The sequence below is a fragment of the Sander vitreus genome, chromosome 14, assembly GCF_031162955.1.
Source record: "Sander vitreus isolate 19-12246 chromosome 14, sanVit1, whole genome shotgun sequence".
NCBI lineage: Eukaryota > Metazoa > Chordata > Actinopteri > Perciformes > Percidae > Sander > Sander vitreus.
The window spans coordinates 27196864-27224257 of NC_135868.1; the positions used below are offsets into that span (position 1 = coordinate 27196864).

General features: G+C 40.8%; 2 protein-coding genes across 2 annotated transcripts in view; both read right to left on the reverse strand.

Moving 5' to 3' along the window:
• Nucleotides 1–1439: 1439 nt before the first annotated feature.
• On the reverse strand, nucleotides 1440–15639 carry LOC144529071 (uncharacterized). Its single transcript, XM_078268007.1, has 9 exons — nucleotides 15373–15639; nucleotides 12411–12513; nucleotides 11573–11686; nucleotides 11364–11420; nucleotides 7121–7258; nucleotides 4676–4723; nucleotides 4371–4484; nucleotides 2408–2500; nucleotides 1440–1973 (listed from the first exon to the last, which is right to left on the reverse strand). Exons 2-9 carry the CDS (start codon nucleotides 12504–12506, stop codon nucleotides 1869–1871), a joined length of 765 nt encoding a protein of 254 aa, XP_078124133.1. The 5' UTR covers nucleotides 12507–12513; nucleotides 15373–15639; the 3' UTR covers nucleotides 1440–1868.
• A 2534-nt stretch (nucleotides 15640–18173) lies between these two features.
• Nucleotides 18174–27394, reverse strand: part of sema4ab (sema domain, immunoglobulin domain (Ig), transmembrane domain (TM) and short cytoplasmic domain, (semaphorin) 4Ab) — a 56931-nt gene continuing 47710 nt past the window's right edge. The window contains exon 15 of the mRNA XM_078268042.1: nucleotides 18174–19937. Coding sequence (XP_078124168.1) covers nucleotides 19123–19937 — 815 coding nt within the window. The 3' untranslated portion in view covers nucleotides 18174–19122. The remainder of the gene's footprint in view (nucleotides 19938–27394) is intronic.

The following is a 27394-nucleotide window of genomic DNA, read 5'->3' on the forward strand; positions in this document are numbered from 1 at the left end:
AAACCCCTGCTATTACTTGTGAAAGACAAATAGTAGATCTGGTCCAACCACTCTCTTTTTAACTTTACATGTTCATTGTCATCTAGATGGGTCTCTTGTAGCAATGCAATCTGTACTTTGTCTTTTTTAAAGTAATTAAGAATCTTTTTACGTTTAATGGGGCTCTGAATCCTGTGGACATTCCAAGAGCACAATTTAAGTTCTGTAATATCAACCATGAACCCAAATTGTGCGCACAATAGATTTGCTTAGATGCCTGTGCAGTATAAGACTGTGTACAAGACCTTCTGATAAACATATTAACATAACTAAAAAACAACAATGGAAAAGGAAGAGCAACAAACCAATCCAGCCCTCGTTCTCAAAACGCTTCCCTGAACTAAGCGTCTACACCCTACATTATGCATCCTAACTGTGCATCAAATCAGTGCTCCACAAGTAACCATATATAGTTATAAATGTCTATAAAACAAGTTATAAAAACACATTAAACAGGACAAAGCATAAATAATGTGAGAAGTTATCCATTAGTGTCGTTCACCCAATCCACCCGGAGAGTCGGGACTAAGGTCTCCGTGTAAAAACTCACTGCCTCCTCCACTGTAACGAAGCTGTACTTGCTGCCGTTGAATTAGATTTGGAGCATAGCGGGGAACAGCAGGCCGTATCTGATGTCTGCAGTCCGGAGCTTCTGATTAATGTTGGTAAAAGATGCTCTCCGTTTAGCGGCCTCAGCAGTAAAATCAGGGAAGATATAAACCGCATGTCCGCGGAAGTTGAGCGGACCCTTCTCCCTGGTCAGCTGGAGGATGCGCTGCTTCACTCTGAAATGGTGCACCTTTACAATCATGGGTCTCGGAGGAGCATTTCGACCCGAGGCTGGATGGAAAGCTAGGCAATGTGCCCGATCTAACATCTCTGGCCCGTCAGGGATTTCCATGCCCAGCGTCTTGGCAAAGAAGTCGGTCATAAATGCCATGAACTGTGGCCCCTCCAGGCTCCATGTTTTCAGGTACACCCACAACACGTAGATTCTGTCGTCTGCTCCTCGACTCGAGGCCCTCCGATTTAGCCATTAGCAACTTGTTGCAATTCGCCAGCTTTTCAGATTTGGCCTCAAGCGCAGTAATCCTATCGTCGCAGTCTTGCAGGGAAGTTTCAACTTCAGTGAGACTATAGTATTGCCGTCATGTGCGGGAGAAGGCTGGTTAGCTTTAGGGCTGGTTAGGGTGTTCTTGATAAGTAACCCTTGTTTAAAACAAAATTAATAGATAAATATGTAGGAGCTGGCAACGGTGCATCTACTCTCTACCCATGCTCGACAGCCTGGAACCACTTTTAAAAGTCATAAACTCAATATAAGGTTAGTTTTATAACCAGACAATAACAATACAGTCTTATTTCAACAGTCAAATATGTTTTGGGCAAGAAAAGTTTAATAGTACAAGGTTACATATTGAATCAGTCTTCACTCTAATCAACACAACATGTGCACAGACTTTTAGTGAAGTGAATATATACTCTTGAAGGTGAACAAGATCGGTGCTTTCCCCACAATGTCCAAGCTGAGTACCTAGTATACTAGTACTAGTATAACTAGTAGTTATTTTTATTTCTCTATACTTATTCTCTCTACTCTATACTTATTATAGTGATCTTAGTATTTGAAGAATACATTGCTTGTAACACTAATCCATATCATAACCCCAACACACTGTATGTAGTGCAGTCCTAATCCTGACCCTGTATTCATGTCATGCCAGAAGTGAAAGGACAGGATGAGTACCTTTTGATAACTTGTTGGAGGAATAGTTTTTTACACTCTGACTGACATGACATTACACTACAGGAAGCAGTGTGTGTTGAGTTCATGGCTCTGTGGTCGCTTCTATTGGCTCCACCTGGGGTTCAGTAGGTGGGGTGGAGATGTCCTCCACCTGCTCTGAATCTGGTTCAGTCACAACAACAGCCACCTGTTGACACACAGACAGCAGTAAAATGTGAACATGACTTGCAGAAAACATCAACCTGGTAATAAACAAAAAAAAAGATGCGCTAAGCGACAGTGCCTCTACAAAATAGCCTTGGGAAGGAACTTGTTTTGGTGGAACGTGTTTAATTCTCAAAACTCAAGAGGGTCTGGTGTGAGTCATTGTCAAACACATCAGCTTCTTTCCTTACTTTAAATGCCCTGTGTTTATTATGGCAGCCCAAATATGTTGTGCCACAGATATGCCAAGTCATGATTCCTCTCACTTCGGCACACAGTGAATCAGCAAACTGAGGCAACTATGAGGCAACTAAGGAAATAACCTCAGTTAGGTGCCACCTACCTGGCGAGAGGCAGCACCCTGCATCATGTCCCTGCATAAAAATAGGGTCCTAACAAAGACTGTGTTTGTGGTACCTGAGACGGCTCAGCTACAGCTGGAGCAGCCTGCTGCACGGCTGGAACAGGTGGGGGGCGCGTTTGTGGATAGACAGGTCTCTGGCTGGGAGCCTGCATGACACACACACACACACACACACACGCACACACACACACACACACACACACACACACACACACACGCACACACACACACACACAGCTCTTACTGCTATGTTTGGTAAGTAGTAGTTTCATCTCAGCCTTCTGTCAAACTACAATATCGGCAGTATTGACCGTAACAGGACACACGTTTACTGGCTCTATTACATTTTTATTTAAGTGAGCACAAAGACTCAAGGAAAGCTTGGAGCTGCACAGTCTGAGCTGTAAGCCATTGGGGGACTTGCTCAGGGGCACCTCAGCAGTTGAAGATGGAGGCTGTTCTTTTACTTTACCACACATTTGTTTGGGAATAAGGAGTACTGAGGAAATTTATTTAACCACCTCATTCATCACCAAGATGCATTGATGCATGAATTAATATGAATAACATATCTTTATTTAGCTATTGAATTGTAAAAACCTTCAATCACAGTAAATTATTAGAACTTTATAACAGGGTCCAAAATTAGCACCATCTACCAGCCAAATGCTGGTAAAATATGCATATAGCTGGTAGATTTTCTTCACACAAAAAATGATGGTTATGAACTTTTTGGCTGGTGGACCAAAAAGTTAATTTTGAACCCTGCTTATAACTTGTATCTTCAAGCCTTGCAAACATGTAATATAATCATCATAACTGAACATGAACACACATAGCAAGGCAATTGTATGTGCCAACGTACTTGGCAATAAACCTGATTCTGGCATTGCTTATCCTATTTACCTTAAGCTTCATTAACACTACTATGTTTTTTATTTTTTATGCGGCTTTTTGAGACAAAAACAATCTCTGTCCGCACGAGAGTTTTAGCTCCAGTAGAACTAATCTCCATTCATATTACAGTAACACACATATCAGAATCAGTTTTATTGGCCAAGTATACTTACAAGGAATTTGACTTCGGTAGGTGTTAACTCTCTATAATCACATGACCATTGGAATACACTGGGCATGCATGTGTCGGTGTAAACAGGAAATAGATTTTCTTTTTTCTTTCTTTTTTTTGTTGTTTGGCATTTTAGCCTTTAATAGACATGACAGCTGTAGACAGGAAAGGGGGGAGAGAGAGAGGGGGAAGACTTGCAGAAAACGGCCACAGGTCGGACTCGAATTCTGAGCCGCTGCGTCGAGAACTGAGCCTCTGCATATGGGCACCCGCTCTACCAGGTGAGCTACCCAGGAAGGAAGTAGCTTTTCTGACATTACTCTGTGCTTCAATCATGGATGTATATGTTGAACATACAGAAAATACTTTAAAGAAAGAACAACAATGGTGGAAAGTAAGTGCAGGGATTTATTAGCTTGGACAGACGACGAGGTGGAACTGTTACTGTAGGGTATGTAAGCCTACCAAACCGATAATACTGACTGACGTGCATCGCCTTTTCAAAAGGTCCCTGTTAATGCTAGAGTTTTCAAACCAAAACACTGGCGTAGTGTGAACGTGAGGTGTACACGTAGCAAAAGACATTTGTTTTTAAACCAAAACGTAGTAGTGTAAATGTAGCTTTAGTCACTTGCCATATCACCTCACCAGTTTGCACTATGTGATCTATCTAAATTAGTGATCATTGCATTTCAATGATATAGCACTTCAGTTAACAGAGGATGTGATTCACCACGCCTTACCAACTACTCACTCTTCAACTCACCTAACCACATATTACTTATTATAACCTGTCTGTAGTTAACCATGTATTCAAGTCACTTATATATTTAAATATATATTTACATCAAGTGGGTCACCAACATCTGCTGAACTATCCTATTTACCACTATCTAATGTAATCGCTTTAGCCCTGCATTATTTGGGTACTTTTTATCAGAGCTCACCTGGGTTCCACCTGCAGCTAGGACACTGAGTCCAAACAGCATGGCAGTGATGCAGATCAACAGCTCCAGCACCAGAAAGATCACCAGCGTCCCCAGGATCCCGTCAATCAACAGCTATAGCCAGAGAAATCCAAGAGCATATAACGTGAGAACACATCAAGAATATGTCAATTAAAGTGTAAAAGACTCAAGACATCTTGTCTATCACTTAAAGACATTTCTGTCTTCTACATGCACTCTACAAAACAAGACAACATAACCTATCTGATCAAAGTATTGTATTTTAACAGTAGTCAATCACTTACTTTACACTTTTGCTCGATCAGCCCGGTGCATTTCCTGAAACAATGTTGCTGCAGTGGACAGTAAAGACAAAGAAACAAGGAGTCTGCTTTTTCACAACATGTAGTGTCAACTATGACTTCATGTAATTATTTTTTACAGTCTATGGATTCTACTTAGGGATCAGTGATTAGGTAGATAAGGGACTCTGTGGATGCTACATAGCCTGGCTCCTCTATTGCATGAAAATAATCCCCATGCATGTGGGACTTGATTCAATTAAGGATTGTTAAATCAGTTTTTTAATCCCACATATACTAACTACGAGGCAGCAAACCTCGTGTCCAGGACAGGTCCTCCCCCAGGAGAGTGGAAACTCCATCCGAAAGTTGTAGCCCTCCTATGGACTCAGTTCAGCATGGCACAGACCGATCTATTTGCATCAGCAGAGACTACCCAGTGCAGGATGTGGTTCTCCCTGCTGGGTCAGGGAGGTCCCCTGGGTCTCGAGAGTGGCTGGAATGATTGTTTTATGCTTTTCCTCTGTTCCCTCTGATTCCCCAGGTTCTCAACAGGGTCACCATGGACAAGGTGCTTGATAGCTCCCCGGTGGCCAAGTAAGCATTGGTTTCCAGTTCTCCATCGCTTGGTTCACAGGGAGAGTTGTCCTGCCGGTCAGAGCGGACCTGCTTTTTCAGGCAGAGGGGCAGATGTGGCACGCGAAACCAACCATCTTGCAGCTATGGGCTTGGCCCCTTCTCTGTCCCTCTCTTAGGGGCTAGATGAGGCGGTCTTGCATACTATAGGTAACGCCAGGACTCCCTCCACTCGATCTAACTATGGTTTTGGGGGCTTTACCGCCTTTAATTTGACAGGACAGCTAGGTGAGAAAGGGAAGACATGCAGGAAATCGGCACAGGTCAGATTCGAACCCTGGACCTCTGCGTCGAGGCATAAACCTCTCAGTATGCCTGCAGTGCGCCTGCTCTACCACTGAACCAACCCGGCCACCGGCTAGCACTATTAAGGTGTACACTTCTGCTATATCTCTCTTCTAGGCAGTAGGAGGTGTCATAGTGGGGAGACATCCCTTGGTGTCTCAGTTCATTCATTAAGGAAGCGTACCGACTGCAACCGTACAGATCTCTCATATCTCCATCATGGGATCTACCTTCTACTACCTCTTGGAGGAGTTCCTCTTTCGGAGATATGTGCACCAGCAACATCAAATGCTCCCTGTACTTTTTCCAGGTTCTACAAATTGAATGTGGCATTCCCTGCACCATTGGGTTCCGTGGTTCTACTCTGATGTAGAACTCTGATGTTGTGATGGGGTGGAATCCTCTGTTCCTCGCTACCCTGGTGGTACTTGTCATCAAGGTAAGGTAAGACTGAGGTGACGGTCTGATAAGGTCGAAATAGACTATAACTATGGATCTGTGAGATCGAAAGATTGTCGTTTAGAACAGGCTGAGGCATCCTAGGCCAGAGGAAGAGGCGCAGCCACCTGGATGCTCTTATGGACGGTGGCCAAGCCACCCAAGGTCAGTCACATGACTTTGTTGACATATGGTCTCTAGAATAGGTTGAAGGATTGCAGTATTCAAGGTAAGACCATGGTGATGGTCATCGTTCGGTCTCATAGTTATAGTCAGAACTTACGTTCTGAATGCACAGCAGTACTGTGGTTGAACAAATCACCTCTGTGAACAGTGTCACTGCCCAGCTGACAAAACCAGTCTTCTTCAGTTATTGACTTCAGTTATTACTATGGGCTATATGGCTGTATGGCTGTATAGCTATACTATATACTCAGAGCTGTGAACTTAACAAGCAGCAGCCAGTGTCCCTAACTTGTCCCAGACTGATTACCTTTTTTGTTCTCCCTCAAATTCTTTGTGAATTACCAAAAGACCAGAATAACCACACTAGTTTGAGGAGTTTTTGCTAACTTGTCAAGTTAGGAGCTATACCTTTACCTTTATCAACTCATCACAGTGGCCAGTAAATATCAGCTCAACATAGCCACTTCTGGACTGGAAATATATGTTTCATACTTACACAGTGACAGTTATAACTGTGGAAACTTGTTTCTAGCTTGATTAAAACAAAGTGACAGTATAACCTGAGAGGGTTTCTTTTGTTCGGGATATATTACTGTAATGCAAACATTGTTTCAGTCTTGCACCAGGCAAGACTCATATCTTCCAAAGATAAACAATGCAGATAGCAAACCTAAACACAGGCTAGTTAATTTAAATCACTAATTATTAATAGTCACCCAAGTTTATCTTGGAGATGTAATTCAGTCATGTGCTGTGGATGTCAGTCCTAATCACACTGTAACATGACTTAGTTAGTAGTAGCTATTCTCTTTTTCCACAGATTGTTTTATAACAATTAAACCCCATATCTATTGCATTTTATATAATGCGCTGGCCTTAGTGTGTAGGTTTTGAAGAGAATACCACGGCATGTAGCTCCAGTCTGCGGCAGTGTTCACAGTGGTAAGAGTCCTGGCGGTAGGGCAGGTGTTTGGACATCAGACCCAGGGCAGCAGTGGCAAATGCAGCACTGATGAGGTGCAGAACCAGGACACATTTAACCTGCACATGATAACAGAGGTGCTCATGTACTATAATGTAATAACACCAGGGCTAGTGAAACTAAAACAAAAATAAGCAGTGAAAAATATTTTTACTGAACTGAAACTAAATAAAAACTAAAACCTTCAAAAAAACAAACTAAACTGACACTTTTATCCAGGTTAAAAACTAATAAAAATAAAATAATAATGAATGAAACATTAAACATCATGTGTATGTATATATTGCTACACACGTCTGATACATTATACCTGGCCCTAACAAAAACAAACTAAAATTAAATATATATAAACTAAAACTAAATCTTTCTGAAAAACTGAAACTAAACTAAAACTAGCAAAGGCATTCTGAAAACAATTGAAAATAAAATAGGGAGAAATACTCATTAAATGCAATAATTAAGATCAGTGTATGTGATGGAATAGTGGCATTAGAATGTGCCAGAGGCCACCAAATTTGGGCTATTAAGGCCAAAAAAATCTCCGGGGAGTATGCCCCCAGACCATACACTACCCCCAAATGTCAGTGTTTCCATCAGGGGCGTAGCACAAAATTCTGGGCCCTGTAGCATGTTCTATGGGCCCCTCCCCGCATCCACAGCTATTCATTCTGGCATCTTTTTGTAGAGAGTACTCAGTACTCAGTCCCCCCAAACGATTAAAATATTTAATCACGATTAATCACATTAATGTTAACTCGCAATTAATCACACATTTTTATCTATTCTAAATGTCCCTTGATTTCTTTTTGTCCCATTATTTTTTCTCATTTTAATGCTCTTATCAATATGGAAAAGTGGATCGGCTTGCTTTGTGCAAATGTTTTTTTATTGAAAACAACACTGGCATACTGTAGTGTTCAATTTCACACTAACATTTTCACTTGGAGCAGTCATTCACACTTGGAGCAAATAATCTCTCACACAATGTAATGGCTTTGACGAGGGGGTGGAGAATTCGCATCAGTTGTGTGCTTGGCCGTTAAAATGGGTTCGCGTTAACGCCATTCACTTAACTGACAGCACTAGATTTTACTCTTTTACAAAAAGGTTAACCTCTGCAGGAATCCTTTCCATAATGTTTCAGCAATTTCAGCATGTCAATGGCAAAAAAAGCAAGTAAATTGAAGGTGCACAATTGCCCAATAACTTACATTGCAGCTTGTTTCGCTGCTCCTGACTCCAGCGATCTTGCTTAATACTGAACCACTTTCAAAGATTGCTGTTCCCATCAGTCACTTGGACACAAAAACTTAGGAAAATAGGGTCCAGGTTGAAAAATAAAACTAAAGGCCTACGTCCGCCATCGTCAACTGGCGGCCCGTGGACCACATCCGGCTCGCCAAAGATTTCAGTCCACCCGCACAATAATCATGAATTCAGAAAATGTGAAGAGGAAAAAATGCGTTCTGGTATTTCGCATTTCAAGCATTTACAGCAGGTAACATTACACAGGTAGAGCACAAACCCAGCCCCCTGTATTTACATCTCTATTCACATGCCAGGATTCTGTAAGCGATACCCGCGCTCCACACACACAGCTGAGCCGAAAGGTGCGCCTACACAACACGCAGTACATTACTGGGAACGATACAGAGAGGATTACAAACGGCCACTGGCGCAGATGAACTAACGCTAGGCTCGTTACTGTAAGTAGGCTACAATAAAACCTTCGTGAGTAAAAAGTCAATACTTATCAATACCCACTCACTTGTTCTACAGGAATAAACATGTAGGAAGCGATATTTCAATCTGCTCTGTCTGGGCAGTCCACTCTTGTCCCCCGCACTGTTTTACGCAAACATTAATCGATTTATCTGCTGATTACTTTCTTGATTGATAAAGCTAGCCTACTCTGCAAATAGCGAAATTTTACAAACAAGCTTGAAATTTGGACAAATGCGTATAAACTTAACTGCTGGCTAAACACACCATCCTGGCTAAACACACCATCCTCTCCGCTGGAGCGGTAAATCTATGGACCAAAATAGATGTGGCTACTTAATATGCACGTGAATGACGCGATCGTTATGTTCGCGTTCTTCATTCTTGATGATGATGCTGGTTGTATTATTTTACAACAGCATTGTTTCATTGCAAATGAAGCATACATGACAAATGCATAGCACGCTTATCAGTCCATTCATCATTAAAGTTGCTGTTTTCCACGTCAACTTTTCACTTCAGCCTCTTTGACAGTGACATTTTTACCTGACAATAGGCCTTTCTTTCTACAAGCATTTTCCACCAATTAGGACACTGCATACTACGACAACCATAATCACAGACTTTAACCAGAGAATGTCTAATAACTTCCACTCTCGGGAAACCTCCAGCTTCTGAACTGGTTGCAGTTCCACTCTGGTTCCATATGAGGGTGCTCACGGGCAAGTGCAGAATGAATGGAGGTCTATGGAGCTATATCCCTCCAAAATGTTTTCACTTTTCTCAGGATATCAGTTTTTTGTCTAGTCATTTGAATGCTGCATTCGAAAGGGGAGGCAAAGAAAATACACACTGCTGGGTTTTTGTTCTAAAAAGCCTTTTAAAATGTCAGTGACGTCATACACATCGTACAGAGTCACTTCCTTTTTTCTCTCGAGGCATCGACAACACAGCTGACAGGTTAGGCAAATAAGTGCCAGCAACCAAAAAAAAAAGTTGCTGTGGACAAAAAAAGAACTTGGGTGAAAAAGTCCACCTTAACATTCTCAGAGAATGCCCATAGATGGGCTCTGACATTCTGGTTCTGCTTCAGATGCCATCATAGTCCAGTCATTTTATGAAAAAAGGTAGAACAAATTCAAAGAAGCAAACTCAACTGATTTTGTATCCTCAGTATGTCCTGAGTAAGGAAAAAAAAAGCCCCGAAGAATCCCATTAGGGGAAAGTTTAAAAAAACACTTGTGAATAGGGTAAAAATGTTTAACTTTTAGATATCACCATGAAAATTACTGATTTGATTATTTACATCAAGAAAAACAAAAAATGTATTACAAGTTTTTTTAAATTGTTTGTTAACATGGGCAAACAGTGCATAATCTAATTATGTATGCTAATTTGCATAAATACCACAACTGATCTAAACATTGGGTATAGCCAGGTGAAAATGTCTTGTTGAATTTTGTTGACATCTTACAGTAAAATACTTAATGTTAAGGTCTGAATGTAACCCATTTAGGCTACCCATGAGCATTAATACATAGAGGCAGGAAGAAGTACTTTAAACCAGCCGTTATAAATTATTATTGCAGAGATGGGGTTTGGGGCTGGGTCCGTGGGACTATTTCTGGGGGATGACTCTGAGGGAAGAACAGGAGACAAGGGTAAGGAGAATACAGAAGACAAAAGGTAGGTAAAATAAAAAAGTGGCTGGATCAAACAATCAAATTATGTACACAATGCACCACTAGAGAATCTCATCTTCATTCTCGTCACAGGCAATCTGCATTGAGTTTGTGTATTAATACTCATGGGTAGCCTAAATGGGTTCCATTCAGACCTTAACATTAAGTCTTTTACTGTTATATGTCAACAAGATTCAACAAGACATTTTCACCTGGCTATACCCAATGTTTAGATCTGTTGTGGTATTATTTAAATAATGAATGTATGAATAGGCTATATTTGGATCTGTTTCTAAACTTTCCCCTAATGGTCTTCAGGCGAAAGAGACAAATTCAACCGTCTAGCTCCATAGACTCCCATTCATTTTGCACTCGCCTGCGATCACCCCCGGTGGAACTCTGGTGGAAATGCAACCAAATTTGGTACAATGGAGCTTAAGGAGTGAACAGACAGGCTCTGCTTTAACCATCACTCCTCAGTGAACTGCCTCCTAGTCTGAGATCTTTTTCTAGTTAAAGAGCCAGTTATCATTATGGAGTTTCCATGTTTTTTAGGGGTTTGCTCACATTGATACATGTAAAAAATATAGCATTAATTCAGTAAGAAAGTGAAAATATCGAACAAGAATAGGCGTATTAGGTATAAATACTTTTTTTTTTTTATTATTTGAAAGTCCGGCAATGTAGTTGATGACCCCTGGCCTACGTGTCATAGTTTGTTGTATGAATCTAGCTGATTGTGTGTGATGTGTATACTTACCCAAAAAAGAGTAGGTTTCCTTCCACTGTGGACCAACACTGACCCAGACAAAGTCACCTAGTGGGTTACAATACAACTTGCTTAGACAAAGCAGGAGGAATTGTGGGTTGGGTTTTGAATATGAAGTATTAAGTCCACAAGTTATATCTTAATAAAGTGCTGACAAAAATATGAAAGCAAAACGTCCCATTCAGTGGCCTCTAACTGACCTGTATGACAACAATCAGGAAGAGGGCCACATCTCCCGTAAAGTGGACCTCATGGATCTGGAGCACAGAGGCACTCAGACAGAGAATCAAAGCCCCGATAACGATCTGGATGGCCTGAGATGTGGGGTAAAGAGCAGGTAGACAAGCTGATCAGCATGTTAAGTCCTACAGATGCATACAAAATATGGCAAATAGGGTTGTAGCAATTTCAGGGTATAACGTGCAAAAAAAAAAAGTAAAGTTATCATACATTTTGCTTATTTAAGGTATTGAAAAATGTTTAGTATTTATTTTCAAAAGGGAAACTTATTTTGCATACTTCCATTCAAAGAAATGGTTTCAAGTTTCAATTATGATAAGGCGTTCAACCAAAAAAAGGCCTTCTGTTTTAATTTCTTTAAGGTCATTGTAACTGATAATAATAATAATAATAATAATAATAATTATTATTATTATTATCAGTTATTATTATTAATAATTAATAATAATAATAATTATTATTATTGTGTAATACAGTATACCGTGAGGCCGTTACATTTTCTGAGATGGTTATTGTACTTTAAAAATCTCATACCGTTGCAACCCTAATGGCAAATAGTCAGAAATTCTCTTTTTTGAAAAAATGCACTAAAATATCCCTTTAAAACAAATCTCAAAACCAGGCTGATACTTCCTCTCAATTTATTTCTGTGTTGAACACATGAGGTCATAATTATAGTATGATATGTCCCATACAAAGTCAGGGACGAATGTATGCATGCATATGTGAGTTTGAATCACTACTGACAGGACATATCGTAAATAATTTGGTTAACAAACTCTGAATGCTTCTGCTCACCCCCAGAGTCTTGGGCTCCATCTTGAGGTGGGACTGCAGTTGGCCTGGGGAGAGCGTGCCCACTGCAACCACCGGGTCTTTGTCATTAAGAGCCATCCTGCTGCTGATGGAGAAATTAACATTATGTAGAAAAAGATTGAGTAGGGATGTAACGATGCATCGTGAATTGGATAAAAATCTGTGTAAAGATTACAACCGGTTAAGATTAAAAACAAAAATTGCACTGCAATTTTTAAATGGCCTAGGGCGTGATATTTTTGTTTCACTTTTTTGACTTCAGACATCACTACGTCTTCTTAGTTTATTTATTTGAAGAGGCTTTTATTCTATTTCATTTTTTTCTAGTTAGTTTCATGTGGGATTTGTGTTAAACATGTATTTGTTATTTTTGTATTTGCATTGCCTTGAATATGTAACAGATTGCTTTAGAATATTACACTCTTAAAGTGTACATAATTTTAAATCTCTTTTATCATTTAATGAAATATTAGGTCACTGTATGACTCTTTTTTAAAGTGTGGGATTTTATATAACCTATGTATTATGTACTGAAAAGCCTGTTGTAGTCATCCTTGATGTTCGCTCACATGTTTCATAAAAGGCCTGTGTAAAAGACCAATTCATATGTTCCAGCTCTCAGGCCATTAAAGGGGATTGATTAGATAAATGTTTCTACACTAGATGTCTATCTGATAGTGCTATAGCTAAATTTTTGGAAGTAATTCCAACGGCATTTAATATAACAGAGGATTCCTGTTAACTTTAGTTCCTCTAAATTGAGCATTTTGTAGACGGTGATGCGGCCTTGCTACGAACGACTTTAGACTCTGTTCCTCCTCTCAAAAAGGTGATGAAACAAAGGAAATTAGCACCTTGGTATATCTCCCAAACCCGCAAATTTAAACAAACCTCACGAAAACTTGAAAGTAAATGGCATTCCACCAATCTGGAAGAATCGCGTTTGGACTGGCTAGACAGTCTGAAAACATATAGAAAGGCCCTATAGAGCAGCCTATTACTCATCATTAATTGAAGAAAATAAGAACAACCCCAGGTTTCTTTTCAGCACTGTAGCCAGGCTGACAGAGAGTCACAGCTCTATTGAGCCATCTATTCCTATAGCTCTGAGTAGTGACGACTTCATGAGCTTCAATGATAAAATTATAACAATTAGAGATTAAATCCATGGTAACACTTTGTATGAAGCCTGTCCTATAATGCATAATAAACACAGTTAATAATGTGTTATAATCTTATAATGCTCTATAAGTATAATTATGTTAACCAAGGGTAAAGCTACTTTAAGTAGCCTAGTTGGGATGGGGTCTATGAGACAGGTAGATGGCTTAGCTGTAGAAATATTTTGCCTTAATTAATTAATCAATAGGAGAAAAGCTGTCTAAGTATATGTCAGGTCTTCAAGCTGTTTCTAGCGGTCCTGCGTTTAAAGATAAACCGTTAGAAGTTGAGGGCAGGAAGTGGTGAATTTAGTAACACTTTCTATGAAGCCTGTCTCTATAATGCATTATAAACAGAGTTATAACATTTTATAATCTGCATATAATGCTCTATAAGTATATTTATAAGCACTTGTGAATAATCATATTGCTTTATAACTATAATCATAACACTTTATAAAGCATTGTTATAATGACTTATAAGGTCAAATATTATAATACTCTATAATTGCTGGTCATTGTGTGCCTATAATGCATTATAAACACATTTATAATGAGTTTACAATCTGCTTATAGCCATAAGTATAAGTATAGTTATAAGTATAAATAGTTATTTCTTTCTAAATTATCTTATGTAGTCATTTTTTCAATAAACAGTTCATAAACTTTAGTTTAACTAGTTTATTACTGAACACAGCCATGATGCTACACCGTCACATCCCGCGCCACCCACCACCACAAGTAAATTCTCAACCTGTGGAAAACACTGTAAAGTTCTGATAAATAGTCTGTGATTAGTGAGCCTGTCACATTGACACTTCAACATTATTCACTGGTATTTTTTCTGTACTAATTTAGCTTCTTCCCCAGAGTCCTTGTGTCACCTCGCAGGTTTCCTTGGATCATGGTGACACCTGGATCGTGATTGCACCTGCTGCCGTGGTCCTGCTTGACACCCAATGCTTCTGTTATTTTTAGATATGTTTCTATTATAATTACTGCTATTATTGCTTCTATTAATATTATTATATCTACTGCTAATCTTATTAGTAGTCTTATATATATTATTTTTATAGTTATTAATGTTATTATTGTGGTTGCTGCTAAGTAAGGGCTTGCTCATGGGGGAATGTTGGGTCTCTAAATTATAGTGTGGTCTAGTAAAAGTGTCCTGAGAAAGATTCTATTATGATTTGACAATATAAATAAAATCGAATTGATCTAAAAGTTGAACAAAGCCTGAAGGCTGACTTTCAATTTCAACACACATTAACAGCCATGAGTCAGCAAAACTAAGGGCTTCTGCTATTTCTGAGGAGACTACAAGATTACAGTGTTGGCCTCCATCATTTTTATCGGCTGCGTATTCCAGATCTTTTTTATACAGCCTATAGACAGCAGCATCCAAATGTTATATTGTTTCTATAAACTCTCTAAAGGCACAGAGCATTCAATGCTTCGTGTAGGCTAGTTCAAATCGCGAACACTGAGAACAGTTAATGCTGTGGTCCGCAGCACAGACTGATGGGACCGCAGTGGGATTTGGCACAGCTCCAGATGCCGCGGCAAAACAGACCGGGCAGTTCCGTGCAGGACACCTGAATATTTTTGGATAGCCCTCTAATGATGTTCTTTCCTCAGCACTGAGTCCACAAACTATTATGATGAAAGCTGACGTATCGCTTCTTCGGCGCTGTTTTGAATGACACTTCGTCCTGTCCCAGGTTAGGCTACTTGTCCTTGTTCCTCCTGCGGGACAAAATGCCGTGAACAGATGATCTTACCTCCGCTGTGTTCCAGCAGCTAGCCGTCTCTTTGGATCTGCTCGGTCAAGGTGTAGCCTACAGCCGGGTGTGCTGTCGGTGTTGTGTGGGTGCTCTGCTGCAGTAGGGTGTGTTCAGGAGCTGGATTTCACTGCAGCACACTGATGCTGCGACTTGTTCTGCAGACTTGCTGTCTGATGCAGTTCACATGCACGACTGCAGACAGGGGAGCCAACGGGCTGGTGGGCTATATTACGTAGACTGTACCTTCGCAAAAAGTGTAACACAGCTAGCACTGAATAATGCTTTATTAATACATATATAAAAAAGTTTAGTCTCAGCGAATTGTGACAAGACACACAGAGGGAAGTAGCAGACGGTTTTTGGGACCTCAATCCACTGGCACACGCCCCAACCAGAGAGGGAGGGGGGGGGGGGGGGGGATACACAGAAAAGCCTAAGTGAAGAGAGAAGACAAGGAGGATAATCTAGGGAGAGAGAGAAAGTGAGGGAGAGAGTTTCTCTCGGAAACGGAAGATTTGTCTCAATAGTTGAAACATCAACCCAAAACCCATTAACATTTGGATCTGATGAGAGAAACAAAAGCATTCCCAGCAACAATGCAGAATTCTCCACTGAAGATCTCTTTTTTATTATTAAAGGTGGTTTGTAAATTGTGTTAATAATAATTTATAAATATAAATAATTGTTTCTTGTGTTGTTTTATTTTTAGTGGCCAATGCTTGTTTTGTAAAATTCAGCAGGCTGAAAATAGAGCCAAAAACACATAAAATGGTCACTTAGTTTTATTCACAGTTTATTAATATCTAACGCGGTGCAAACTGCTCTAAATTCCAAGTGTCAAGTTCATTGGGTACCCAGGAATACACCCACCAAGTGTGAGATCGGATGAACGGTTATTGAGAAATTTAATGACAACCGGACACACGCAGGCAGGCAGGCAGGCAGGCACGCACGCACGCACGCGCGCACACACACACACACACACACACACACACACACACACACACACACACACACACACAGAGGGTCCTGCCTTTTTAATTGGATGTCCTACGTTTGGGATTGATGAAATAGATTTTGGCCATGAGGTGGCACTAAAAGACAACCAGGTTTGCTATGGCTATCATAGTGTACATGCAAATACAGCATGGGTCTAGCAGTAGTGTGGAGTCTAGTATTAGCTCAGAACGCTAAAAGAAGACATACAATGAAACCTTCAAATACTGACCAATATTGAAGCTGTCTGAACATTGGGTGTCTGGGGGATAAGGAGCCACATTGTGATGTTTTGTGTCAGTTATCCACAGTGATTGAGCTCATTTGACATAAAGTCTAAGCAATGTGAAATACAGGCAAATGCACCACTCTCCCTCACTTCCACACATTAAACTTGGGAGGGGAGCTGCTAGTGCACTCACATTTTAACAGAATATTAACATTTCAACTCATGGGAAAGCAGTGATGCCTTGGTCAAAGTCATTGTTAAAGGTTCCTAACATACCTTACATATATGTGTTGGGGTAGCCTCAAACTGAGCTCTCTGTGCCGACCCAGCAGCAGCACTTCTTTTGTCTTGTTGTGATAGCTGTGTTCAGTGTCGTGTTGTGGAACTAGGAAATGCATTGTTTTATTTTTACAGGGAGTCTATCCACATTTAATAACATCACATTCCAGTGAGGGATTTTCATAAAGGCCAACATTAGATATATAGATAGATTTTTTTTATATCATCCTGTATTATTGATGAATTCATATTTCTCTTTTAGGAATATATCATTGCATCCATTTCTCTATTAAAGAATAGCGCTGCCCAGGTGACATAGAAACCTTTACACTGACATTGCCTTCTCCAAGTAAATAAATAAAATGACTCATGCATGCACATTCTTGATCATTGTACTGAAGATCTACTCATAAGTAAATCATCTGTTGTTTCTGCACTTTATGACCCATTGCTTTATTGCTGCACTTACAGTATCCTGATAGGAAGTTCTTTTTAACGTGATCGTGTAACGTCTTGTCTGATTTGTACTTGTATGTTACTGATTTCTAATAAAGAGGTGTGTCTGTGAATGGTGTTGTCTTGTTGCTCCTTAAGGGGCAACTACCGTTTTTTTTCAACCTAGACCCTATTTTCCTATGTTTTTGTGTCTAAGATGGGAACAACAATCTTTGAAATTGGTCCAGTATTAAGCAAGAACGTTGCAGTTGACGACCCAAAACAGCTTTTCATAGTTTTATTTTGTTTCTGTTGACTTTGAATGAAGTCTATTTTGCAATGCTAAAGTCTGGTGGGTTTAGTGAACGCGATTTCAAGGATTTTATGTTTAAAAAAAGGATCTTACTCTTTGACAGAAAGGTCGGCCTCCTTAGAAATCCTTTCCATAATGTTGTCAGACACTTAAAATATTAATCTGAGCTTGTCAGTGGCAAAACAAGCACTTTTGTGAAGGTAAATACAAGCATTACAATTGCCTAATAACTTACATTGTAACTTGTTTCGCCACTGCCGACTTCTTGCTTAATACTGGACCAATTTCAAAGATTGTTGTTCCCATTCACTTAGACATAAAAACATAGGAAAATTGGGTCCTGGTTGAAAACGGTAGTTACCCTTTAAGTGAATTATTAATTAATTCTAATAAGGGAACTGAGACATCCTTCATGATGTCAGACCAGACCAATTTCGGGTCAACCAAGGAACAAGGAGAAACAAGCGGGCAAAAAAGAAGCACCTCAGGTTTCTCCTTAAATGACTTGTAAAAAAAAAAAATCACGTGACTGCAGAAAGTCGACTGTAACATCTTTATTGAAGTGCATGTGAAAACAGTGAGTGACAGCACTGTGTCATCATGCAACAGGTCATGGCTGCATGTTTATTGATGTTGTGTCCAGTGTGTATGATGCACAGTAAATCTGTGAGAGTGGATCAACAGCTCCACCAAAGCATCAGGTCCACTGTAGCCAAGGCATATTCACATTATGTGTGTAATGTAATACCATCTCACAAGCAAAAGAGAAACAAGCCTACTGGCCTGGCCTCTGTGGCCTTTTTATGTAGTACAGATACATTCGGTATGGTCATCCACTCTGAGCACCTACTATTGTTACAGAACCTCATACTTACTGGACTTGGGAAAACCTGGCCACTAAACATAACCCAGGTATCAGTTTCCTCCAAAAGATTTAGCAGAGTTGCATACACAGCCATGTCTGGTCTGCATGTATGTAAAATATGTGATTCTGAGATGTTTGATGAACACAGGCCCAGACTCTTCTTGAAACAAGAGAGGACTTTTGAAAATCTAACATTCTGTTTATGTGTTTTAAATAAACACTTGAAATGCAATTAAGTGGTCACTGGCATCAAACACTGACTAGTCTATAAAAATATTTAAAGAACCAGCTGTACTGGATCAGCTTGTACCTTTCTGTGTCAAGTGATACTGTCTAATAAGTAACAACACACATAGAACATTCAGAACATAACAGTCAATGTGCTTCAGTGTCTGGCAACAACAAAAAAGTCCCATCTTCACAGTCATGTGTCTCTATTTAAGTACCACAGGAAGATTGACTTTCATCCTATTAAATTCAAATCTTACCGATCAGGATCAGAGTCCACAGTGTACCGTGTCACTGACTGTGCAAACAGAACCATGCACTGGGCTGACTGACAGTCACCATGGTGAATCTGGTAGCTGGGATGGCCTCCTCTCACCTCTAATCTCATATGTAACAGACTGTTCAGATGGGGGTGTTGGGCAAATGCCCATTAGAACCTGTGAGTGCCCCATTACAAACTAACCTACTGGCCTGTCCGCTGTGCAGGGCTTGTCCGTTGCGTTTGCTCAGAACGCCCCTGAGGGCCTCCTGCTCCACAGGAGTCCTTCTGTCAGAGTGTCTGGTTGGAGTTCCTGCCTGTGGGGCTGTTCGGCTGCGGCAGCGTTGTCTGGTGACATACAGAAGCATTGTGATTAGTAGACTGAGGCAGAGAACTAGCAGAACTGACACAACCACAAGCTCCTTTAGGTAGCAGGGGCCTCGGGCCAACAGCAGGAGCTCCCCATCCCGAAACTCTGCCTCTTTCTGCCTAGATTCCTCTGTCCGAAAAGTCACATTTCTGCCCCGCTGTCTGGTGGTGACCTGAGTGTCCCTGCTGGACTGTGTTGGCTCAGTCTCTTGTTGTCTTGTGTCTGCTCTTTTAGGCCAAGTCCCCACAGAGGCATGCAGTCCAGGCCCCGGCCTGGCCACAGCCTTTGTGATGGGTATGGGGTGTGTCTGAGGCCAGGTGTAGCCTGGAGTCTGAGCCATGAGGATGCTCTTCTGTTTGACATGATAGATGGCCATAGTCTGTTGGTAGCCATTCTCAGTGGACAGGCAGAGGTAGTGGCCCAGTGTGGCGGGGGTGGCCACAAAGCTCAGACTCCCATCTTCTAGGTGCAGGTACAGGTCTGAGGACAGCCGGCTGTTGGGACGCTCCCACAGCTGCTTTGAGAGCTGCGACGCTGCGGGACACTGCAGCCTTACCACTTCATTCAGAGACACTGTCACCAGCTCACCTGCAGGACATAAGGCTGATATACAGATTATTCACAACAACAAAAAAAAACAATACACAGAGACCCTTCATAAGTAGAGACTCAGCATCATCAAATATGAAAAAACTGCCAACAGCAATCTAAAGTTGCCAAAGAATCTGCTGACATTAAGGAAAACATCAGTGGCGGCTGCTGGTCTTTCAAAGAGGGGAAGCTCATTTTCAGCCTACATCATAAAAATTGTCCATTTATTTATAATAATATATATTATATAATAATACTATATTATATAATTATTATAATAATAATTTATAATATCCATGAGATGGTTTCATCAAGAGGCATGGCCAGCAGTAGATTTTCTTTGTCAGCCAGCTAACTTTGTCATACCAGGAGAGCTGAAAAGACCTGTTACTTTGCCCTATCTTTTGCACAAAATCAATATTAGGTGTTGATCTGCCCTGCTGTTTAATTCTAAATTGCTCCTCGTAAGGAAGACTTTCAAATGGCTTTGCCAAAATCAGGTCGACAATATTAGCATTGTCTGCCATTGTGTGCAGTTTGCTAGCTGGCTAGTTCACCCCTACAACACTAGCCTAGCCTACTGTATGAATGAATGACTGAACAAACGAGCTAACAAAACGATATTAAACTCGAAGGAGGAAATGTGGGAATTAGGTTAAACTGAAACAAGGAATGTGGTGTATAATTTGCACTTGCAAAATCCGCGATGGGACTGAGCTGAGCTCTGCTCGAATAGCTTCAGCGACTGTTAAAGTACAAAACTGCTGTCAATCAGTCAGAGATGCAGGCTTTCAACAGACCCTCCAATCATCAAGCAGAAGCCCAGAGTCCAGGCCAGCCCACTCCTCCATTGACCCCCAGAGACGCCGAGCGTCCGTGGGCGGGAAATAATCGCAGCATTTATCCAATGACCGTCTAGTTTCTAAGCACTGAAAAAAACTGTTCAAAGCAGCCCCATTGAAGTCCATGGACGCCAGGCTTCAACGGGGAAATGCACTGTGACATTACGGGAATGTATGAGAAAGAAATTGAGTCAGTCGACCTGCTATATGTAGCTGATTCTGAACGAACTCGTCTTCACAAAAAATGTGTTAGAACACGTTTGTGTTCTAACACATTTTTTGTTAATAAAATATTAAAGGGGTGGTTCAGAATTTTGGACATAGGACCTCATTTCCAAGTTAGTCCGTGTGTTATTTATCAGTGGAGACCGTTTTCAACACTTTTCATCCATTCCTTCCAGTTGCAGAGTGGTGCTAGGCTTACTTTGCTCTGTTAATACAGTGGTGTGAAAAAAGTGTTTGCCCCCCTTCCTCATTTCCTGTTCCTTTGCATGTTTGTCACACTTAAGTGTTTGAACATCAAACCAATTTAAACAAAAGTCAAGGACAACACAAGTAAACACAAAATGCAATTTGTAAATGAAGGTGTTTATTATTAAAGGTGAAAAAAAATCCAAACCATCATGGCCCTGTGTGAAAAAGTGATTGCCCCCTAAACCTAATAACTGGTTGGGCCACCCTTAGCAGCAACAACTGCAACCAGCGTTTGCGATAACGTGCAATGAGGCTTTTACAGCGTCCTGGAGGAATTTTGGCCCACTCATCTTTGCAGAATTGTCCTAATTCAGTTACATTAGAGGGTTTTCGAGCATGAGCGGCCTTTTTAAGGTCATACCACAACATCTCAATAGGATTCAGGTCAGGACTTTGGCTAGGCCACTCCAAAGTCTTCATTTAGTTTTTCTTCAGCCATTCGGTGGTGGACTTGCTGGTGTGTTTAGGATCATTGTCCTGCTGCAGAACCCAAGTTCGTTTCAGCTTGAGTACACGAACAGATGGTCGGACATTCTCCTTCAGGATCTCTTGGTAGACAGCAGAATTCATAGTTCCTTTTATCACGGCAAGTCTTCCAGGTCCTGAAGCAGCAAAACAGCCCCAGACCATCACACTACCACCACCATATTTTACAGTTGGTATAATGTTCTTTTATGAAATGCAGTGTTCCTTCTACGCCAGATATACTTGGACACACACCTTCCAAAGAGTTCCACTTTTGTCTCATCGGTCCACAGAATGTTGTCCCAAAAGTCTTGGGGATCATCAAGATGTGTTCTGGAGAAATTGAGACGAGCTTTGATGTTCTTTTTGCTCAGCAGTGGTTTTCTCCTTGGAACTCTGCCATGCAGGCCATTTTTGCCCAGTCTTTTCCTGATGGTGGAGGCATGAGCGCTGACCTTAACTGAGGCAAGTGAGGCCTGCAGTTCTTTGGGACGTTGTTGTGGGGTCTTTTGTGACCTCTTGGATGAGTCGTCGCTGCGCTCTTGGGGTAATTTTGGGCGGCCGGCCACTCCTGGGAAGGTTCACCACTGTTCCATGTCTTCGCCATTTGTGGATAATGGCTCTCACTGTGGTTAGCTGGATTCCCAAAGCTTTGGAAATGGCTTTATAACCCTTTCCAGACTGATAGATCTCAATTACTTTCTTTCTCAATTGTTCCTGAATTTCTTTGGGTCTCGGCATGATGTGTAGCTTTTAAGGATCTTCTGGTGGACCTTACTGTGTCAAGCAGCTCCTATTTAAGTGATGCCTTGATTGTGAACAGGTGTGGCAATAATCAGGCCTGGGTGTGGCTAGAGAAATTGAACTCAGGTGTGGACAACCACAGTTATAGTATGTTTTAACAAGGGGGGCAATCACTTTTTCACACAGGGCCATGATGGTTTGGATTTTTTTTCTCCTTTAATAATAAACACCTTCATTTACAAATTGCATTTTGTGTTTACTTGTGTTGTCCTTGACTTTTGTTTAAATTGGTTTGATGTTCGAAACACTTAAGTGTGACAAACATGCAAAGGAACAGGAAATGAGGAAGGGGGCAAACACTTTTTCACACCACTGTAGTACTGTGCCGAAAAGTAAACAGAGAAGCGTAATCCTGTCGGGACACCTAGTAGTAGCCTAGTACATTGGTATTGAAGCATTGGATTAGAAACTAAGGACTAGGCAATATGGTGTTTCAGTGTGCATTTAGAAATTGTAAAAATAAATCAAACAGATGGGCACCACAAAGTTTCCACAAATTTCCATTCTGAGATCCAGAAAGAAACCAACTGTGGCTTCTTGCTGCTGGCTTGGACATAGAGACACCAGCCTAGACTCTACTCAAGTTGCAAATTTGTAATGATCATTTTAGACCAGACAACTTTGAAAAACCCCACAATCTAAAGGACCATAAGTCACTGACAACGAATGCGCTTCCATCTGTCTGTCCAGATGCACCAACAGCGACTGATGAACAGGTAATAACACTTGGTAGGCTACTCTAGCTAATAAAGCTAGCCCCTTTCATAACGTTAGCCTAGCGTCACTGTGTCCACATTCGGACACCACTCGCTGCTATTGGCCATATTCAGACACTTTCGACCTGACGCACTTTCCGGTCTTTTGGCGGTACTTTACGTTTCCGATCATCACCAAAAATGTTAGCAGAATTGATCTATACCCTACGTATGAATTTTCCTATATGTACATGGACATTTATATGTCTAATTAGTATATGAAAGTTACTTTGATGAGTAAAAGAAGTAAGAATGCTCAGGCGACGATCTTTTCCTCTAAAAAGTTTCTATTTTTACTGTACTGGAAATTAAGGAGCTTTTATTGCATAGTTCAGAGTTGTTGAAGCATGTAATTTTATTGTGAAGAACGGAAGTACGATCCGGTAGTTTTGACAGCATTGATGGGACTTAATACTTCCCAAAAAACCAGCAACGGCCAGTGTTTACAGCGAGGAGATAGGGGTGTCCGGTTATGGCAAGGGTAGCGCACGGCTAATTCACCGTTGATAGCGTACTTTAGCCGGCTCTTGTAAAGTAAAAGCTAAAGTAAACAGTTAAAACTATATACCGTTAGAAAGGTAAGAAGTTACACTTTAGTTTTACACCATTAAATTAACTGAAAACATTAATAGATCATTTATATTTGTATTTGAACAGATATTTTGATAGAACGTTAGCCAATAAGTGTCCGAACGTGGACACAGTGACGCTAGCTGTTACTGATAGATTGAGACTGACAATGTTAATGGAGATAACGTTACAGTTCAATACATTGTGGAGAGTAAGAACGTTAGCTAACGGTATAGCTACACTCTTGGTAGATACCTGGCTGGGATAACCGCTAACTTTAGGTAATCGTTGACAGAAAAGTAATGGAAGCTCGGACAGATTACATGCAAATTGCTAGCCCCTGTGCTTTCATGTACCGGTAACGTTACGTGCAATGTACTCTGCTTCTGTAGCAATGAGTGACAGCGGCAGGTAAATAAACTTGCGTGATTGTCATAAACCAGCTTTCTCAGTAGCCTAGGTAATATCACTCAGCCGCTGCTGTAGCCTATGCTACCAACTACAGGGAACAAAGTATAACTATTGCAATGCGATGCAAGGGTAGTTTTATTTCAAACATTATTCTATCAACACAGACATTTACATTGATAGTCTGGCGTAATTTATTTTCCTCAGGTGTGCTGTGGAGTGGGTAAGACTGGCAGGCTAGCAGTTACTGCTGACTTGTGCTAGCCTAGCACCAGCGAACTCTGCAACTGGAAGGAATGGATGAAAAGTGTTGAAAACGGTCTCCACTGATAAATAACACACTGGCTAACTTGGAAATGAAAACTCATTATATTCACAAGCAATTGTTACATACTCCACACAAAGTGTGCTTACCAAAACAGTGGGCCCTATCTCGCAACCAGCGCAATTGACTTTGTATACCAACGCATGTATGATTCTATTTTGCACCCGACGCACTTTTCCCTCCACAGACTCACGTCGGTAAATTAGGGAATGAACTTGCGCTCCCGGGGGCGGTTCAGCAAAAAGAGGAGGTGTGTTCCAGCGCAAACGTTCCCTAGTGCTATTTTGCAGTTTCAGAAAACAATTCCGCCACAGACCAGGAAAAACCTAGTCTAAAGTCAGTGGTGCGTTATTCAGACGCTATTTTAAGGGCACATGCTTGGCCGTGATGTAGAGTGTGCACACCGTGCGTACACTTTGCTTCTCTCATCTCACGGACCCAGCAGTTCCTATTTTTGCAAACCATACATAAATACAAGGAAAAAAATTACCTTGTTTTACACATTTCCATGAATCATGGATGTGTTGATGACATAAATGAGGAAATATTAGGGAGGACTTAAGGAGATGTGATGTTGAACTGCATATGCCGATGCCACTTAACCCAAATGCCCCAGCAGCAGCACGGGAGAGGAGAGACAGAAGAGCTGCATCGTCTATAATGAGGTAATCTCGGTCTTTGCAAAAATATCACCATGCATTCATAACCTCGTGATTCAGTGAGAGTGAGCCCAAAACATCGGAAAGTATGTTTTTGTGACATTTCTTTATTTACATTTTGTCAAAAAGCCACAGCGGGGGACGGCCGCTGGGGACGTGCAACAATAACGGGACGGTTGTGATTAGCAAGACTACGGGGAAACAAAACGCCACACGCGGGACTAGCGTCCCACTCGCCCGGGTGAAATTCCTGTGTTGTTTTTCACGAACTGCCATGAGACTGGGCTGTCTGACCTGTCTCGTTGCCGTCGAGGGTGACAGTAGTTTTCACGGATACACAGCCTGTACAACACGGAGAAAGCAGCCCAACTGGAACAGCTGTCTCATTAACCGGTGATCACTGGACGTCAATGAGTAATCATTATTTAGGAGTTACTAAACACTATATTGACTCTAGTAAGGATAGGGATTTTTACTTAGGTACTTGGAGGAATTGTGCAATAATGACAGATTCACACATTTTTCTTTTGTTTACAGTAAATAAATAATTACAAATCTTAAAATCAAGTTCATAAAGTAACTTTCTTTGCATTAATTTGATTCCCAATCAAGATACACTGGTAAAAATTGCTTTCGATTGTTAATATGTACTTAAAAACTGTTCTGAAATGCAAAATAATAGTAATGCAATGCAATTAATCGCGATTAACGATAGAAATTCAGCGATTAAAAAAAATTAATCGTTTGACAACCCTAGTAGTGCTGTCAAGCGATTAAAATATTTAATCGCGATTAATCACATTAATGTCATAGTTAACTTGCAATTAATCGCACATTTTTATCTATTCTAAATGTCCCTAGATTTCTTTCTGTCCAATTATTTTTTCTCATTTTAATGCTCTTAGCAACATGGAAAAGTGGATCGGCTTGCTTTGTGCTTTTGTCGCCTGGCTTTGATGAGGGGGCGGAGAATTCGCATCAGCTGTGTGCTTGGCCATCAGTGGTATTTCAGACTGGACGTGCTGCGATGATAGCTCAGTTCACAACGACAAAACACACAGATCACTTTGGTCTTGTCAATGGAACCATTTGGCAACTTTTTAAAAGTAAACTTTCCATTCAGAATCTTATTGGCATCCATTTCGGCGTCTCGCGCTCGCCATCCACTCAAAACGTAACGTTAGCCTACTACTCTTTGGCTGGCTTGCAAGCCCAAACAAGTGTGTGCGCCGTGCTCAAGCAAGTGTGTTTCCGGTCTAGCTAGATCCGGTGTGGTGTTGTAGTTTTTCTAACGTTACTAGTTGCTGCAACAGCATGTGAAAAAAACAAAAAAGTTTTCTATGCCAAAAAGAACGTTAATCTCGCGATAAATAAAATTGACGCTGTTAAAATGGGTTAATAACGCGTTTAACTGACAGCACTAGTTTATAGCCAGCGCCAAAGGAAAATTACGAGCGCAAAAGCGTCTGATTTTCCAGCTAAAAGCTGCATTGTTTTCACCGGACCTGAATGCTCCACTGTGAAGCTAGTGCTAAATGGGATCTCCGTTTGCAGTGAACCATAAATCAGGCTTCAAGCCTGATTATGGCTTAAAGCCATGGCCTACGTAAGTGGCATGAAGTTTATACTTGTGTGTTGGTGTGTGCATAAATCTCTTTAAGAGAATAACAGGGCCAGCATGTGTGTGTGCATGGGGAGTGTGCGGTAGAGCGAGTGATGGTGATTTGTCTCTCCTGTGCTTTCTGACCACGGTCGAAAATCTGTAGCAGTAAAAGTTAACCCTCTCCTTGATTTCATGTTGTTTATGGAGGAGAACCAGGAAATGAGTAGGGGGAAATGAGTAGGCGGAAATGCAACGCTACCAAGCTGAGTCGCTTCAGCAAAATGTATTTAAAGTATCAAAAGTAAAAGTACATATTATGCAGAATTACCCCTGTCTGGGTTATATTATTGGACCATTAATATTAATGGAATAATCATGTAGTTGTAAAAATATATATAATGTAATATATTCAAAAAGTAATACTTTGTCTGTAATCAGTGGACACGTGTGGCATTAAAGATGTGAACTCTGTAAACTCTTAAATTAGATGCTTATTTGAAAATAAATAGATGGAACTTATAACACTTATTTAGGTTTTTGGTTCTCTAA

Bases quoted from the DNA above. Each gene is read 5' to 3' on its own strand.
- LOC144529071 (XM_078268007.1), bottom strand. From the start codon at position 12,506: ATGGCTCTTAATGACAAAGACCCGGTGGTTGCAGTGGGCACGCTCTCC. The intron at 2,501-4,370 runs GTGAGCTCTGAT...TGTGTCATGCAG, and splicing joins TAGCTGCAGGTGGAACCCAG to GCTCCCAGCCAGAGACCTGT. The intron at 1,974-2,407 runs GTACCACAAACA...GTGTGTCAACAG, and splicing joins CTGTAGCTGAGCCGTCTCAG to GTGGCTGTTGTTGTGACTGA.